This window comes from Tenebrio molitor, chromosome 4 (assembly GCF_963966145.1).
Source record: "Tenebrio molitor chromosome 4, icTenMoli1.1, whole genome shotgun sequence".
Lineage (NCBI taxonomy): Eukaryota > Metazoa > Arthropoda > Insecta > Coleoptera > Tenebrionidae > Tenebrio > Tenebrio molitor.
The window spans coordinates 27434230-27450707 of record NC_091049.1 but is presented as its reverse complement, the minus strand read 5'-3'; the positions used below and the strand labels follow the sequence as shown (position 1 = coordinate 27450707).

Sequence of the window (16478 nt, the reverse complement as noted above, 5' to 3'; positions counted from 1 at the left end):
TTCTCGTCAATCACCCTGTATGTATTACTGAACTGTGATTATTTTGACTCCAAATATAATGCGAAAATGAAATATGATTTAAAATAGGTTTTTTAAATTATTGATAATATTGACCGTTCCTATTTGAGACGCCGCTGGCAACTCCTGTCCATCAGATCCCATTCGGTACTGTCAACATAAAAATAAATAATATGGCGCCAAATTCAAAACGTCCTCATCATAAAAGTCACCTGTAGTGTATGCTCGGACTCTCCCAGCTAAAACCATGTGATCTCTACAAAATGTAGCACCACCTCATTTTGGTCGTCGCACGTGTCAATATTTAGATAAACATTTTCCGAAAAATGGATAGGGCGGAGGGAAACAACCGGATGGCCAGCTAGGTCACCCGATTTGACTCCGGTTGAAGGTTTCTTGCGAGGTCGGGTCTAAGTCAACAGGCAACTCTACATCGAAGAATAACTTTGCCCGGCGTGTTAATTATTGCCGAAAAATTAACAGAAACCATTTTAAGCATAGTTGCAAAATTAGAAATTCTTAATTTCTTGTTTAAACTATCTAGTTAACTTTCATTTAAGCTTGGCAACTTTACAAGAACCTTAACCTCGATAGGGAATGGTACAGAGCCCATGCTATAATAACATTTTCAAAACCAACAAGTTTATTTAAATTTGATAATTTTTGTTGTCCAGTCAAAGTTACTTATTCTTATTTCTGTTATAAAATCTTTGCTCTCTTCGACAAAGGTTTCACTGTTTCCACTATTATTATTACTAGATACGGACAAAACATTTGCGATCTTTTCATATATTCTTTAACGTCGGATTTTTTAAAAATTGTGGTTGCAATATAGACAAAAATAACGCGAAAAATATGTAGATTACATCCACAAACATTACTTTTGTTCTTGGTTTTTAATTCAACGCTCACTTACCCGGACATTGCTCCCAAAAATCCACTATTCCACGAGAAATAGCGAATTACACGTGCGCCCCGAAAAAATCCTCGGCACCGCAGGTACTCCCGTCGATAATTTCACTCTTTCCTCCCAAGGTCTGTCAATTAAAAGATCAAGTTCTGATATTGTATTATATATTTAGCTGTTTTATTTCATATAATCAAATGAATATAAGGATAATATTAGTTTTTAATCATTTGAAGATTGTTGGCCAAGCACCCACAGAATTTTATAATAAAAATAAAGCACATCTTAGTACTTTTTTCCTCTTTCTCGACGATTAGATTAATTGAATTTTTTTAAATTGGTATGGATCCGGCTGAACCGTACACTTAAGTGAAAACAAAAACAAATTATACAGAATAAACCAACTGAAAAGACCCCTCGTCGATCGGTCGTCGGTTCTCCCTCTTTTTATTGCACGAAATCGTGGAAACTCTCGTCACCCTTGTTATGCAGCAGAAAACATAATAAAGGAAAGGAAAAAAATCGAAATGAAAAGAATTAATATATTTAACGGATCCACACACCATCGAAACGAACTTTTGTGTTGTTGTTGCTGTTGTTTTTTTTTGTTTGCTGTTGTTGTCGTTGAACGGTTTGAATCTAACATTCCTGTTGTTTTGACGTTTGATTCGTACTCCTAAATCCGGGTGGACTTGATATTTGTGTGTTTAATTCGCTAGTGAACCAACTGAGGTTCGGCTGTTGTTGTGTGGTTGTTGTTGTTGTCGAGTTTAGATGTGATGATGAGTAACCGTTGTAATTTGGCTGTTGTAGTTGTGTGAAATTTGAATAACCGTTGTTCGTGTATTCGTGCGACCTCAACGATCCGTTCGGTATTTGTTGTGTGCCTAACTGTTGTAACGATCTGAAAGTGTTACTGATGGGCGTCACCAGAGGGTAGTGACGACTGGTCGTCACTATCGCCGAATCGAAATCTTTCCAATCATTACAGCTGTTCAGATCTGCAAACGACACACTCCTCTTAACCACCCCCACCTTTGACGTGAGAAACAAAACTCACTTTTATGTTGTTGTTGTTGTTGCTGTTGTTGTTGTTGTTGCTGCTGTTGTTGCACCTGAGCGTTATAGCTAGGCCAGTTGTTTTGTGTTGACGAATTGATTTGTTGTTGATTACTCGACATATTTAAAAAAGGTAAAATTTTACTACCTGAAACTTCACCTTTAGTCGTCCCGTTTTTTTATGGGGGTGCTTACGGGGTCGCCGCCCCTCACTTACCGAAAGAGTTCATGTGTGTTGTTGGCTGAACGAAACCGGGTGGGGGCGGTGGTAAGTGATTTTTACTTCCTTGACTGTGTACTACTCCGTTCATCTGACCCGTCTGCATGCCGCCTCTTACTGAAATACAACCGAACAAATTATCGACACGAATCTCACTCGGACCGACAGATTACCACGTTGGACGTCTTTGTGGTGCGGTTTAATCCTCAAATGACAAAAAAAAAACTGTCTTGCGATCACTTGAGTGTTGCAGAACGATAAAAACAATTTTCAACGGTGCAATTATCCCCGAAAATACATATTTTTAATTAAGATCTTGAAATACATCGCAACTGTCAAAGTTGACACAATACCAATCGAGAAGATTTGACAGTGCCTTTTAATTTGACAATTCAAGTCAATTTGCGGATCGCCTTCTGTTCCGCGGCCAACTGGACTCGTTTAATTTTTTTCGATCACGCGGTATAAAAACGTGTAAACCCACCTTAACATATAAATTGTAACGTTATCAGATGAGTCATCTGAATCTAAATGAATCAACTTCGTAAATTGGAATTAAGTGGTTAACAGATTTTATTTGAGTCACCAGTTTATGTATATATTTTTTAAATACACTGAAAAATTGGCGAGTCTTTGAAACACGTGTTAAAAAAATTAATGTAGACAGTTGGTATTTATCGTTAAAACGCAATAAAACAATTGACTGTACCGAGATTTTCGCTCAACAATGAAATGTTGAAAATTAATATCTGGTCCATTTCAAATAGTTTGAATATTACTGATTTTCTCTGTCATTCCCCGAGAAGTTCTATACAGGATGATTTTGAAAGTTGTGCAGGTATATTAATCACGAGCTACTGGCTTCATATAGAACTCGGAAAAAATATTTAAAAAATTCTATGTCAAAAAATAAAATGACATTTATTTTTTGAGCTACATTTTTTTTTAATTGTTTTTAGTTTTCTACGTTGTCCTACAACCTCGTAGGTAAAATTTCGGCACATTTTAAAAAAATACACCCTTGTGTATCATGTTTTATAAAATGTACGCCAATGCGAAGTAACCTATAGGCAATATGCTTTAAAATAAGGAAACCGCATTGGTGTACGTTTTATAAAATAAGATATACAAGGTGTATTTTTAAAATGTGCCGAAATTTTACCTACGAGGTTGTTCGACAACGTAGAAAAATAAAAGCAATTAAAAAAAATTCTAGCTCAAAAAATAAATGTCATTTTATTTTTTGACATAGAATTTTTTAAATATTTTTTCCGAGTTCTACATGAAGCCAGTAGCTCGTGATTAAAATATCTGCACAACTTTCAAAATCACCCTGTACTTATTACAAATAATTTTGATATTTTTAAATTCAGGAATAATTTTTTTCTCTCAGTTAAATTAATTTTCTTCTAAATTAACAAAATTATTCATTTCACTCAAACAGCTGAGGCTGCAATGACGTGTCATCAGTCACGGGAATCCCCCGGGTATCCTCACTAGTCAATAAAAAAAAAAAATGTGAGGAAAAATGAGCGACAGATGATGTTCTGTGGTATCTGACTTTGCTAAAAATTGACAAACTCGAATTTTTGAAAATATACAGGGTGGCGAAGAATAAAATTAACCGACAGATGTTAATAATGTCTTAATATGGTGCCAAAATCAGAGTTAAGCGAGTGATTAAATCTGAAAATTTAAAAAGTACAGAACAGCCAACTAGTAATCAACGAAAAATAAAAATTTTCCACTTTTCGCAACTTTTTAACGTAAAAATTTCATCCGTCAAGGTCACGATGAAATTTTGTGGAATAATTCATTCCTGCAATCATATTTTTCTGGATTTTCTTTTTTTTTAAATATACAGGGGACAACAAATAAATGACGATCAAAAAAAATTTGTTTTTCTAATACTGCACGTCACATAATTTATCGTTGTATCTACAGGTCTGCTGACAAAACGGCAACATCTCATCTTTCTACGGAAACCCCCGGAACAACACTTCCGGTAAAAATTTATTAAATGTGAAATTTTCAAAATATACAGGGGTGTTAACTGATGAAGAAACTACTGATTTTTCTAGTATTTTTTTTTTTCATCAACTTAACACATCAATTTTATTTTCAATCAAGGACAAAATCATCCAAACAAAAATATCTGACAGATGTTTAGGCGGTAAATTTAAAATTCATCTCCGCTGGGCCGTTGGATTCAAAATCTTGTAGGTCCGATCTACAGAGAATAAACACTGTTCACGTTGTTTTGGCATAATGGGAGATCACGATTTTGTTTTAACGTTGGAGACACTGATTTCTGTCACCAAAGTGCCTGACATGCGGAGCTATCAAAATGAATATAACATGTTGCTGAATTTCCCGCGATGTCTGAGTATTCTTCTATTAAAAACTAGTAAAACTGACAACAATGCACTAGACATTGACGCCATTTATAACCTCAAACTGAGAAAAACATAAGGTAATTCAACAGACAGCTTTACTACCAAATTAAATGCAAATTTTCCATGGCGTCCCATTATGCCAAAACAACGTGAATGCATTTTATTTGGAAGGGCGTTAAAACAATTATAAAGAAAAATGTTCAAAACTTAGAGGAACTATTTGCAAGTGTCAAAGATACGCCTCACGCTCTATCCTTGTTGGAAAAATTTCGAGTTTAGGTGAAAACACATAACAAAAACAAAGTAATGAAAATATTAAGCATTTTTTCAGTCTTCTGTTTTTTTGCTGATCATGCACAAATAATAAATTGGTTTCTTGCTCCCTGTAAAATAAAATTTCGATTTACTTATCGCAAGGAAAAAAATTGTGTCTTTTTAAAAATATTTGAAGCTGTTTTCGTATCATTACATCATTTTCAATAAACCAGCCACCATTGTAGGGTCACAAGTGAAAATAAAAAAATCAAATTTAACCAAATTTTAGCAAACTCCAAACATTTCTTCTGTCGCTCGACGTATTCGATTTTTTAAAAACAATCCACGAATCGTTTTATTCGATCCTTCAAACCCACATCGTTTCTTAAACAAAATTGTTTTCTTCCTCGAAACCACGCCTCATCATTAAAAACCGAATTTATCCGTCAGTTTTCATTTTGTTCTCAACGAAATATCAAAATTTTAACTCCCTTCTTGATTCACCACCTTCATCTTCTCGTTCTCTCATCCTCAAACAAAAATAATTTAACATTCCCCAATTTCCCCACCAATTTTTTGGCCCCACATTTAACGTGGATTTTTGAAAAAAACTTCTTCAATACGAAACGTTCACGTTGGGTTTTTACAACTCAAAGCAACAAAATTTCTTTGCACCAAAACGTATACTCATCTATCTAAAATGTGGTCGTGACGCATACCACTCGTGCTCACACCAAATACATAGTAAAAATCGCGATTTTTATCGTTTTATCGAGTTGTGTGTTGTTGAAACGCTTGTAAACGAAATCAAGTCAACAACCTGACACATTAACGCACTCGGTGTACACTCACCGGGTGTAAAAAAAATGAATGGTGCTGACGTCACAGCCATTTAAATCCTTAATTAACCCTTGGACTAATTGCACCGCGTCATCGCTTTATCGCAACACGTTATGATATTGTCATTTGCAGGTTTAAACCTGGCGAGCGACATGTTTCGTTTGTTTTTGAAATCGTGACATAGATGATCAAGCCGCCTCGAGCGTCGACCGTTACCACACCACCAAACCGCCAACTTTACGGCACGAAAAAAACCACCAGATTCGACTCACCGTTATTATGCGTTTTGTAATTCTGTTCGTTCGCTATCAATTCCGCTAGCGCCTTTTGCGTTTCCTGGAACGGGTCGAAACCCAGATCGTCCTCCGAATGCGGTGTCCTGCTCTTGGCCATCTGAGGCTGTTGACTCTGGAACATCGACGAACCCTGATAGCCGTAGCCGCCGTTCTGGCCGACGTCGCCGTTCATGTACTGTCCGTTATTATGCGTTATCTGTCCGTAATTGTTCTGGTGCTGTTTCAACGAGAGATTCATCAGGTGTTCCTCGATCTTCTTCTGTTGCAACAACAACACCCGATCGTTCATGAAATAATTATTAATATGACTAAAACCGTTCAGACTGTTCACCGTACCGTGGTTGACCGGCATCGCGTTATAACTACTAGTACTACTACTGTTATCCTTCTGTCCGTTCTTCTGGTGGAAGTCCAGGAAGAACTTGGACATGTGCTGGTCGAGGCCCGACTCTTTGCCGAAGTAGTTGTCCGGGGTCTGTTGTTGTTGTTGCGTCTTGATTGGAGTGTAGCCGTTGTTCTTGTTCGCGAGCACCACGTCGCGGAGGTCGTCCTGCAGCTTCGACGCGTCCAGCAGGTTCCTGAAGTCGTCGGTGCAGAAGAGAGAGTCTATGGGCGAGGGACTCGTTTCGGGGCACTTCTGCAGCGACTCGAGCTTGTTGAAGCCGAACGCCGCCGCCCAGTCCTCCGTCGTGTTTATGTCGGGGAGGGAGTCGGTCAGGATCGACGGCGACGGCTGGGTGGGGCTGTCGGCCTCTTCGTTGCCGCTCTCCGGCACTATCTTCTGGAACGTGTTGTGCGAGAAGAAGCTAGTGTTGTCGTCCAAGATCGACAGCTTGTCCAGACACTCGCTCTCCTTCACCACCTTCGTGTTCTCTTTGGAGCTTTCCCGCTCCGGTTTTGCCGACGCCTGCCCCGAACCCTCCCCCGCCTTCTTATCTTTCTTCTCCTTCGCCGCTTTGCTCTTCCCCTTCGCCTTCTCTTTGCTCTCCGTTTTCTTCTCTTTACCCTCCTTCTCCGTGTTCAGCTGGGGCCAGTTCTCCTTGTTCGTCGTCCCGTTCGGAGTGGCCGCCGCATCTTTGCTCTTCGCCGTCGATTTCGTTTGTTCCGTTGTCGTCGTGGTTGTTGTTGTGGTCACTGTGGTTGCTAGCGTGGTCGTCGTCGTTGTGGTGTTGTTGTTGTTGTTGTGTGTTATACTGTTAGTGTTGTTGTTGTTATTGTTACTCCTCTGGAGGAGCGCCTCGTGCAACTTCTTTTCGTACTCTTGGTGTTTGCCGGCGTGCATCTGTTCTTTAGTAAAGCTCGCTTCTGGGTCTCCTTCAAACAAAGAACGCCACTATTAAAGTGAACTGGTCGACAATGGAGGTGCACCCCGCACGATGCACGTGCGGATTCGCCGATGGTCGGACTCACCGAAATCGTGGAGGTACATGCAGTCCGGTTTCGGACACGGTTGGTTCTTCATGAAGTGACTGCAGTATTTCGTCGTACCCAAGCTGGACTTTATCAAGCGACCGTCTATTGTCACGTTGTTGACGCTCTGGATGGCCCTTAACGCGTCGTCGCTCTTCATGTATGTCACGTAGGCACCTGCAACACGCCGCCCTCTGCTCAACGTCAAATCACGAAACAAACATTATTCCCTACCGACTTCCTCGTTACTCTTTTTAAACTGTTAAATGATTTTTAACGAGGACGCTGTCAAAAGTTCAAATTTTTTTGCGTACGGCGCCCTCTGCACGACCAAAACACAAAACTCCTAATTAATGATTTTACGTTCGTGGCCAAGTGTGACCGTTAAATGCATCAAGTTTTTGCCTTCAGCGTAGATAATTGCGTCAATTTGATGAATTTAAAGCTACGACACGGCCACCATTTTCTTTTCGAAATTATGAAAATTGAAAAGAACGCGGCGCCCCCTACACGCGACAAACAAAAATATGTTTCAGAAAATCATGGCCTCCTAGATTAAAACGGACTCTATTTGCTTCACGGCGGGGGCAGAATCAATTTAAAGAATATTTTTCAAAAATTCTCCAAAACAGTGTTTTATCATTGACATTTTTTTAAGATTTACTAAACAACTAAAGAGATTTTTTTTAAATCAGCTGTCAAAGTGTTTTCAAGTTGGTATGAGGAATTGAAAGTAGCAAATAGTGCATTCCACAATGCAGGTTGGCAGCGTCGAGCCGTTCAAGGTCGTCGGCGCTGTCATTGCGCATAACTGTCGTTTGCGTCGAAAAATTAACTCTCAAAATTTGAAAAAATCCCTTCGCGAAAAAAGGTAGTGGGCAGTCCCTCACAGAGCGTGAAAAAATGGCCCCGATTCGGTACTGCGAGGAGCTGAAAGGTGAGAAACCCGAATTGAGTAAGAAGATCACGTTCGACATACATAACCTCAATTTTGACAAGGGGGAAACTTTGTATGTACAGTTGGTCGGTAAGTACAGGCTTTAGGGTAACACAGTCTGGTTTTTTAGTTTTGACACTGACAGCTGATTAAAAAAAAAGAGACTATACAGGTTGAGGTTTTATCGTCTTCTGCAAAACTTCGGCAGACTACTTAAATCATTTAATCTGTCATTTGCGGTGTCCTTCAAGGAGGACGTTTGGAACTGACACTGTTCGCCAATTTCTTTTCAACGCGCGCAACCTCAGGATTCATTCTTTGTTTTGCTTTATCACATCTACGTAGTGGAATATATTTTTTATTAGCCGATTAGCAACTTCCGGGCTACATTTTTAATCTTTCTTATCGCCCTGAAATGATAAATGTTTCATGGTTTTCAACTGGACACTAAATAATTTATCGATGTAGAACTGATTAGTGATAATATTCGCCAAAATTAGAAAACTTATGTCTGATTCTCTTTTGTTTTTGATTTTATCCGAATCGTCGATTAACGAACCAGAAACAATTAGAATTGGAACAAATCCTTACACAAGAGACCAAATTACAATTTAATCTTTAACAAACGACTACATTTTCTGTGAAACAATATCGACACGCTTGGACTGAGTTGTGTAGAAAAAAAAACCTGTAAATGCAAGGTCCTTAAATCCAATGAATAAATAAATAAATAAATTATGATCAAATACTTTATTCGTGAGTAGGCCATGACGTACGCTGTCAGGTTGGTACCGTTGTTTTACAGCTGTCAAAAGAGAACCGTCATCCAGCAATTGTTTTTCCGTTGACATTTCACCGCTGCGAACTGTCACTCGCAAGCACTTTTAATGGGGAAAATAAAAAAGAAACTTTGACCTCATTTCGTGATGCTGCATTAACGTCAAACAGAAAAAAAAATCGGTGGGTGGTAAAAGCTGTGCGGGTTGCAACGCCCACGCACTTTTTTCCCATTTTCTCTCGCACGCGGCGACGACCAACGAACGTGACACAAAACGAAACGAGCGTTATGTCCGAGAACGCAGAACACGTTCGGCGTTCGGTCGAAATTTGAACGGTAAACACGTTCGCACGTCAAACCATCTTATTGTCAATTAGTTATGTCATTGTTCTAATTTTGATCGCCCGATAATTGTCCATTTCACGGCCTTCCGTTGGCGCAAAGAAGAAACGTGTCAAGTTCTAGTGTTTTTTTTTCCGTTCCGGCCCAAATGTCAAATTGTTTGTTGTTAGTTTTCAGTGAAACCGGTAATCTCTAATCAATATAATGTGATCACGAGAAAAAGGTTATAAAAACCGAAATGTTGAAACTTGTTGTTTTTGTTTCCACACGAAACATTTCTTCACAATTCAAAACAAAGAAACGTGAAAACACAAACTGTCAACAGCTCGACTTTCTTTTGTTTTTATGTTCGGTTTTTGTATTCCACTCTGTACATAATGACAACAACAAAAATTCTACTGGGCTTGTTACATTATTGTACTTAAAAAAAACTGAAAAAGTTAATTTCAACTGTTCCTTCGACTGTGTTATGTTTTTTCAAGATGTTAACAAAAAAAAATCTACGATTCTGCTCCCATTTAATTTGTTTCTCCGAATGTTGCACGTCGAATCGCTTGTCACTTGTGGTTTAATTTATCCTAAATATACCACCCCGTAGATATTTTTAAATTACAGAAAACTGTAACGAATTTTACAACTGTCAAATCTCTTGATGACAACATTTTAAATTAGATTCTTTTCATTTCCTTAACACTTCGACAGTCTTTTACACAGTCGTTTTTTCTCGTCCAACGTTTAAGAAACACTGTTGCCAACTGTACGGCGTGTTCACGCACCATTGAAAAAAAAGTGGAATTTCTTTTGTTACTCAACATCGATTCTCTTAAACGCGACCTTATTTTGTAATTTAATTAGTCCTCAAGTATGCAGCCCAATTCTTTCATGGATTACGAACTACTTAACATTACTTCTTTAATTTCCGTTCTCTCCTCGACAATTCTCTGCATTCCACGCAGAACATTTTATAATTTCACTTTTGACAGCAAAACAAATACAAAATTCAGGTTATCTAGTTTACGGCCTCGAGGGTTTAAGCCGATTGTTATTTGTTTACGAAAGTTTCAAGAACTCCGCTCGAGCCCTTTCAAGATTGGGGAAAAAAAATCAAAACAGCGATTAGAAAAAGCAAGAGAAATATTTTAGAGATAACAAAAAAGAGATTTTGGTGGCCGCGTCTCGAAAGGACAATAGAGAAACGTCCTTTGGACAGATCGAGGCAAGTTTCAAGTGTTTGGTTAAAAAAGAAAGACTTCTGAAAGAAGGAGTTGTGAAAATAAAGAAGGAATTACGAGAAAAAAAGAGGAATAATAATCGAAAGCACACATCAATCATGTGATAGGAATTATGAAGTGGCCACCTGCACGTCCCGATTTAATCCAATCGAATTTTTATTGAACAGTTGCAAAATTGACGAGATGCTTTGAATTATGCGACGCCTGTCCGTTTTACATTTTAATGAATATTTTTTGCATAAATATTTACATACAAAATGCATGTTTTAGCATTTTTTTTGTATCGATTTTAGGTATGGAACAACGAAATTTGATTAAATCGGTTATTGATTGAAATTCTGGTATTGCAAATGGATTTGAAAAAAAACCAGAACCTGAATGAGTTCCTATTTATCTGTTCGATCGCGATAGCCTTTCAAATCGTTTGTTTTTCTTCATCTTGACCTTCAACTTTTAGTTTTTATTTACAATTTCTTCAACTTTCACTTTGTTGATGAATTTTTCAATGAGAATAGAAACTGCGATAAAAACGTGAACGAGCGCGACATTCCAACTGTCTCATCGAGACACTGTTGGTCGAATAAAAAAAATTATTGAATTTTAATTGTCAAGTAGCGCGTTGGCAGTGTTTCTGCCGCGACTTACTTGCGCTGGGCCCCTGCGAACCTGCATACGACGTGGACTGGTTGATGACGACTTTGTGTATCTTGCCAAACTTGCCAAAATACTCGTGCCTCTTGAGCACCTCCGGGTCGGCCAGCCGCATGGGGAGGCCGACGACGAAAACGAGATTCCGCTGCACCACCCTGACGCTGGCCAGGTGCTTCCTGCTCTCGCTCAGCTTGGCCTTCCTCTGCTGGTCCCGCTGCCTCTTCTCAGCCTTCAACTTGGCCACCTGTTCCTGGGAGAGCGGCGTGAAGTCGGCGGGGTCCTCGGAGTAGGCCTTGCGGCACGCCGGACACAGTCCGTTCTCGTCGGTGCGGATTCTGTGCCAGCAGAACCGACAGATCTGTGACAACCGAGTGTGAAACCGTTCCGACGGGCGACGGGGCTCACCTGGTAGCCGCAAGTGCACGGGAAGAAGTTGAGGTCGTCGACCTCGAGGGGCTCCATGCAGAGGGGGCACTCCACCTGCTCTTCCCCGCTTTGGTTCAAGACTGACATGGTTCCACTGCTGCTTCGTACTCCAATAAAATCACTACGTTCACCTGGGGAGAAATGCGGGTTAGTGGGGCCCGGAACGGCCCCGGATCAGGGCCAACTCGAAGGGAACTTGCGACAAATTTACAACATCTGTCAAAATTTCGTCGGGGGTTTTTGTGGTTCGGGCGCCGTGTCAGGGGCGGATTCCCGCGGGGCTTGCGCCCCGATGGGCTCGGAAATTCGCCGAGACGTTGCGGAACCGCCTGCCCCCCTTTGTGCGGATTTTAATTTGCAACCACTTCTATTGTACTTTATGCAATAGTTGTAAAATTTCGCGAGCGGTTTGCGACGGCCGCGGCACCCGGACCGCTCCCGGAACGGGCGCTACTTACACGAAATTTCTGGAGCTTTGCGACAGTGCGACGATTTCGGCCAAAAACACAACGATCCCAATCGAAAACGAATATTTACTTACTGAATTTTCAGATAGACAGATTTTAATATGGCGACTGTGATCTGGTACGAGTGCGCATGCGCCGATACGACATTCACATACTAAAGCCACGTTTACACCTAGATTGACATCGCCATTGTTTACAAATGTCATTAAAAAATTGCGTCAAAGCGGTAACGCAGTTTCGAATGGAACGTGTGGGAGGTGCAGCCGGATTGCGGTTCCGTTTTATCTGATTTGCGTCGTTATTCTTCTGGGTTTGATTCTGGTCGGGTCGCCAGTGGCGTAACCGGACGCAATTGCGAATCGCCGTAATTGTTAATGATCAATATTTTCGAAAATATTGCAAAACGCTGCGGCGCAAGTACAGTTTCTGTCTCGTCGGAAATACTTCCGAAACGCACCGTTGACGAAAAAAAATTCAAATTGTACAGTTACAGAACTTTTCGAAAAGTACAAAGTTTCTCATACGTCACCACGAAATGCGTTCGTCGGATCTTGCCACTACTGTAACACGACGCGCCTAATATGCTTTTATTTCTATTAAAATTACTTAAATTAGTTCAGTTATTAAGAAAATTTACAATTCATTTTTAAATTGCCATTGTAGGTGTTGTCAGAATGACCTAATCCATGAGCCTTGAAACGGTTGTTTTCTGTGGTTTCTTGCCATTAAACACGTTAGTTGGTTTGAGAGAAAACAACGGAATTAATGTGCAATTGTTATTTTGCAGCATTTACATTTATCAAAGATTTAAAAAATAATTTAAAGTTTACCTGAATCGGACAAAATCATTCTTTTTTATCGCATAATAATAAAAATATGTAGGTATGCAAAATAAAAAAAAAAACATCGTTTTCTATTTCCTCCATTTTTCATGTGAATTTTTTTTTTATGAAAAAATTGTTTCCACTTGTTTGTGTGATGCAGTAGTCACAATAGAAATTTTCACAACACTCAATAATAAAAAAAAAACTTTTTGTCAGAAGATCAACTTCACACTAGCGAGGTGCAAAGATCTGACGAACAGATATAATTTTTCCAAATTGACATTTACATTCGACAATTTCAACGTTTAAATTAATTAATTCTATTTTATAAATATTCAACTTCCTTTGAGGTTGTTTAATTGAACATGAATTTACAAACATACTAATCTTTTGTATATTTTTTATTTCCTCTTAAGAAAAACAAGGTTAATTTATTTATATTACTTACAAATTATCTGTGACTATGATAAGGTAATTGATAAAAATAAAACAATAATAATAACAGAAAATCAATGTGTCAAAGGCCTTATCGTTATTTTAATTTATATTATAGATTAATAACGTATCTAATCAGTTTAACTTACTTTTTTCTGTTAAAAAAAAAATACCTAACCAAAATATAGTGTAAGGAATATTGAATATTCTCAAAGAGTATCGTCTTTTTGTCCAGCTCGCTTTTACGGAGCCGCAGTCTTTTTTGTGGAGGGAGAGGAGAGGAGTGAACGAAACGAAACGTTTGGAGCGTGAACGAAAGTGTTATTATGGGAAAGTTGGGACATAAACGCAGCACGAACGGAGCTCGCTCATTGGCCGGCCAATGAAAGTGCAGACTGCTCAGAACAAAAACAGCTGTAAAACTAAATAACTACATAATCCTGTTCTTTTACGAATCGATACATAAATTATTTTTGTAATATTTTTGTTTATTTTTATTGAAGATTTAATTTGACAATCGTTATTATGTCATTTCTGTCCCAAAAAAACGGTCAATTATTTTCTTTTCAAAATGTTTGTTTATGAGTTTTTTTTTTGGACCAACTCAGTTTTTATTCTATTTCGTACTGTTCGCAAAAAAATCACATTGCGCCATTTACTACAACATTATATTATTTCAAAATAAACATCTCTGGTAGAATGTATAAAATAAGTATATTAAAAACTCTCACACATCCTCATCACCTACAAAAAACCAACCACATTACCCTTCATTACCACTTTTACGTCACGCTGGTTCACTTGTTTCCTCTGTCTCGGTCTCCGAATCCACGTAGACCTGCTTCACCACTCGATTCCTGCTGAAAACCCCGATTACCCCAGCTCTACCTCGCAGCGCTCTGCATTACCGATTATCCGTCGTGGTGCTTCCCCCGGGCGACGTCCTGTTCTTCTGCGACGGCGTCCGCCTGTCGGACGTCGACTGCTCCGACATCTCGGTAATCGACGGCAACCGACCCTCCGTGTGTGAGGACGCGGCGAGGGCGGCGCTCGTCGGCGTCAGCGTGTCCTCGTCGACTTCGTCCTCCTCCTCCTCCTCGTCCTCATCTTCCCGACACCGACACGTCTTGATCGTGATCTCCTGCCGCTGCCCACCTTGGTCACGCAACCAATTCAGTTTATGGTAATGAAGCGAATCGAGAGGGTATGTTGTCTTTCCGGAGCGTCGTCCTACCGGACAACCACCACGTGGAAAGAAGAAACGAGAAGCTAGATGGCTCGTCGACTTACGTTCGTGGTAACCAGCCAAATCTAACTCGCTCGTTTCCGTTTCCGGTGTCGACGTACCTCTGTTAGTCTTGGTGGATTTCAGCTTTTCCGGGTAGAAGTATTTGCTGGAGACCAGCGAGGTGCAAGTGGTGGTCTTTTCGCCGTCCTCGGGGGGGCCGCAAGCTGCAACTCTCCAATCGTTTTAAATCGGAAATGCACCGAAAACGACACCGACTTTGCTCGCGTGATTGGCGCATCTTGTAACAGATGAACATCGTTCCCAGGATGAACCACACGAAGATCGTTATCAACACGGCGAGGAGGATCATCGACGATCTGCTCATCTGGTGGCCCGTCGGTGCCAGATTTTGCACTTCGGCGGCGTGACGGAACTCGTCGATTTGTTTGTCAAGGTTGTTACTTTGAGTCATGCCTAAGGAGCAAATAAAATGTAGACAGAGGAGTTCAAATGTCTTTTCGTCCTTCGCGTAATCATTGGCCTCGCTGCACTCGTGCAATTAACTTACACTCGGGACGAGAAAATGCATTTTACCACCTCGTCACATAATTACATATTATTACCCAAGTACTTATCTGTCTAATGTAGAATTTTAAATGAAATAAATCAAGGTCAACGTTTTTTCTTGGTCTTTTGTTTAAAGCTGTGCTTACCTAACCGTTTTAGGGTATTTCTCACCCTTAACACGCCCCCAAACGCCGCATAAAACTTCTCGTCCTCGAGCCGCGGCATGATCTGCTCCTCGATCCACCCACAAAAATCATTCTGAAACCTCTGGACGCTCTCACTTTTGGCATTCTTCTGCTGGAGACACTTGTAAGCTGTCACAAAGAACTTCATCACGAGATAACTCGAACTGTTGGCTTCCACGTTGTACAAGGGGCAACTCTTCATGGGGAACGCTATCGCGCTGGGCTTGGTGATCGAGTCGAAAAACGGCATGGCAATGGCGAGGTCGCAGTGAGTCTGTTTCTCGTCTGCGTTTTCGTCTTCGATGAATATCAAGTTATTGCACTCATCCTTGGGGATGGGGGGCTGCAGCGGGATTCTTTGAATTTCGAAATTCTCCACTGCGAATGACATTTGAAGGAAGTTACCAACTTACTGTCAGTAGTACCAATATCGACGTGCAAATTTACTAGATTCTGCGGTCATTTCAAAAATTCCAAGACTTACGGTTCACGGACAGGGATTTCGACCAGCCTTGGCCGTTTGTTCGCAGGAACCACTTGAGCTCGTCGAACAGCCCCAACAGAGTGGCCATGCTGTCAAAATCGATCAGTCCGGCGTAATACGCGTACTTGGCGATCGGGAGCACCGCGTGGTGCAAATACCCTCCTAGAAACGACCACTTAGCTGAAATAGCGAGGAGGGGCTCCGTACCCAGCAGATCGGTGAGCGCTAAAAGAGTGATGTGTTTGGTTTTCCCGTGGGTCTCTTGTCGGACAATTTCGAGGATCAAGCGGAAGTACTCCACCAAGTCGGTCACGAATTCATTCGAGTCGATCACCAGGATCGACGTGCTGGGGAGCAGATCCTCCAGGATCATCCGCGACGTCAACAAAGCCATACTCTCCGAAGACCAGCATTCTTTGCAACTGTCAGCTTTGGTGAACAAGGTGGTACCTACATTTAAGTCCGCCTCTTCGCTGATTTCAGCCAAAAACAACAATAAAAATATGAGGGGTGATGACATT

General features: G+C 40.4%; 2 protein-coding genes and 1 long non-coding RNA gene across 7 annotated transcripts; 1 reads left to right on the top strand and 2 right to left on the bottom strand.

The window, feature by feature from the left end:
• Window positions 1-1075: 1075 nt before the first annotated feature.
• Window positions 1076-12398, bottom strand: Cnot4 (CCR4-NOT transcription complex subunit 4). 3 transcript variants are annotated; one of them, XM_069044298.1, is made up of 8 exons: window positions 12309-12398; window positions 11747-11898; window positions 11336-11699; window positions 7402-7578; window positions 5968-7305; window positions 2202-2321; window positions 1986-2132; window positions 1076-1926 (listed from the first exon to the last, which is right to left on the bottom strand). In XM_069044298.1, exons 2-8 carry the CDS (start codon window positions 11852-11854, stop codon window positions 1565-1567), a joined length of 2616 nt encoding a protein of 871 aa, XP_068900399.1. In that variant the 5' UTR covers window positions 11855-11898; window positions 12309-12398; the 3' UTR covers window positions 1076-1564. The 3 variants fall into 3 exon arrangements, with proteins under 3 accessions (XP_068900399.1, XP_068900398.1, XP_068900400.1); XM_069044297.1 differs by having other exon boundaries at window positions 12226-12383; XM_069044299.1 differs by having other exon boundaries at window positions 5968-7302; window positions 12226-12383.
• Window positions 12399-14144: 1746 nt separating this feature from the next.
• Window positions 14145-16477, bottom strand: LOC138128106 (uncharacterized). 3 transcript variants are annotated; one of them, XM_069044300.1, is made up of 7 exons: window positions 16165-16477; window positions 15958-16119; window positions 15435-15851; window positions 14998-15195; window positions 14784-14945; window positions 14402-14723; window positions 14145-14353 (listed from the first exon to the last, which is right to left on the bottom strand). In XM_069044300.1, exons 1-7 carry the CDS (start codon window positions 16475-16477, stop codon window positions 14281-14283), a joined length of 1647 nt encoding a protein of 548 aa, XP_068900401.1. In that variant the 3' UTR covers window positions 14145-14280. The 3 variants fall into 3 exon arrangements, with proteins under 3 accessions (XP_068900401.1, XP_068900402.1, XP_068900403.1); XM_069044301.1 differs by having other exon boundaries at window positions 14145-14350; XM_069044302.1 differs by having other exon boundaries at window positions 14402-14648; window positions 14841-14945.
• On the top strand, window positions 14648-15401 carry LOC138128114 (uncharacterized). The gene is made up of 2 exons (XR_011158536.1): window positions 14648-14790; window positions 14866-15401. It is a non-coding gene; the product is annotated as an uncharacterized lncRNA (long non-coding RNA).
• Window position 16478: the final 1 nt, after the last annotated feature.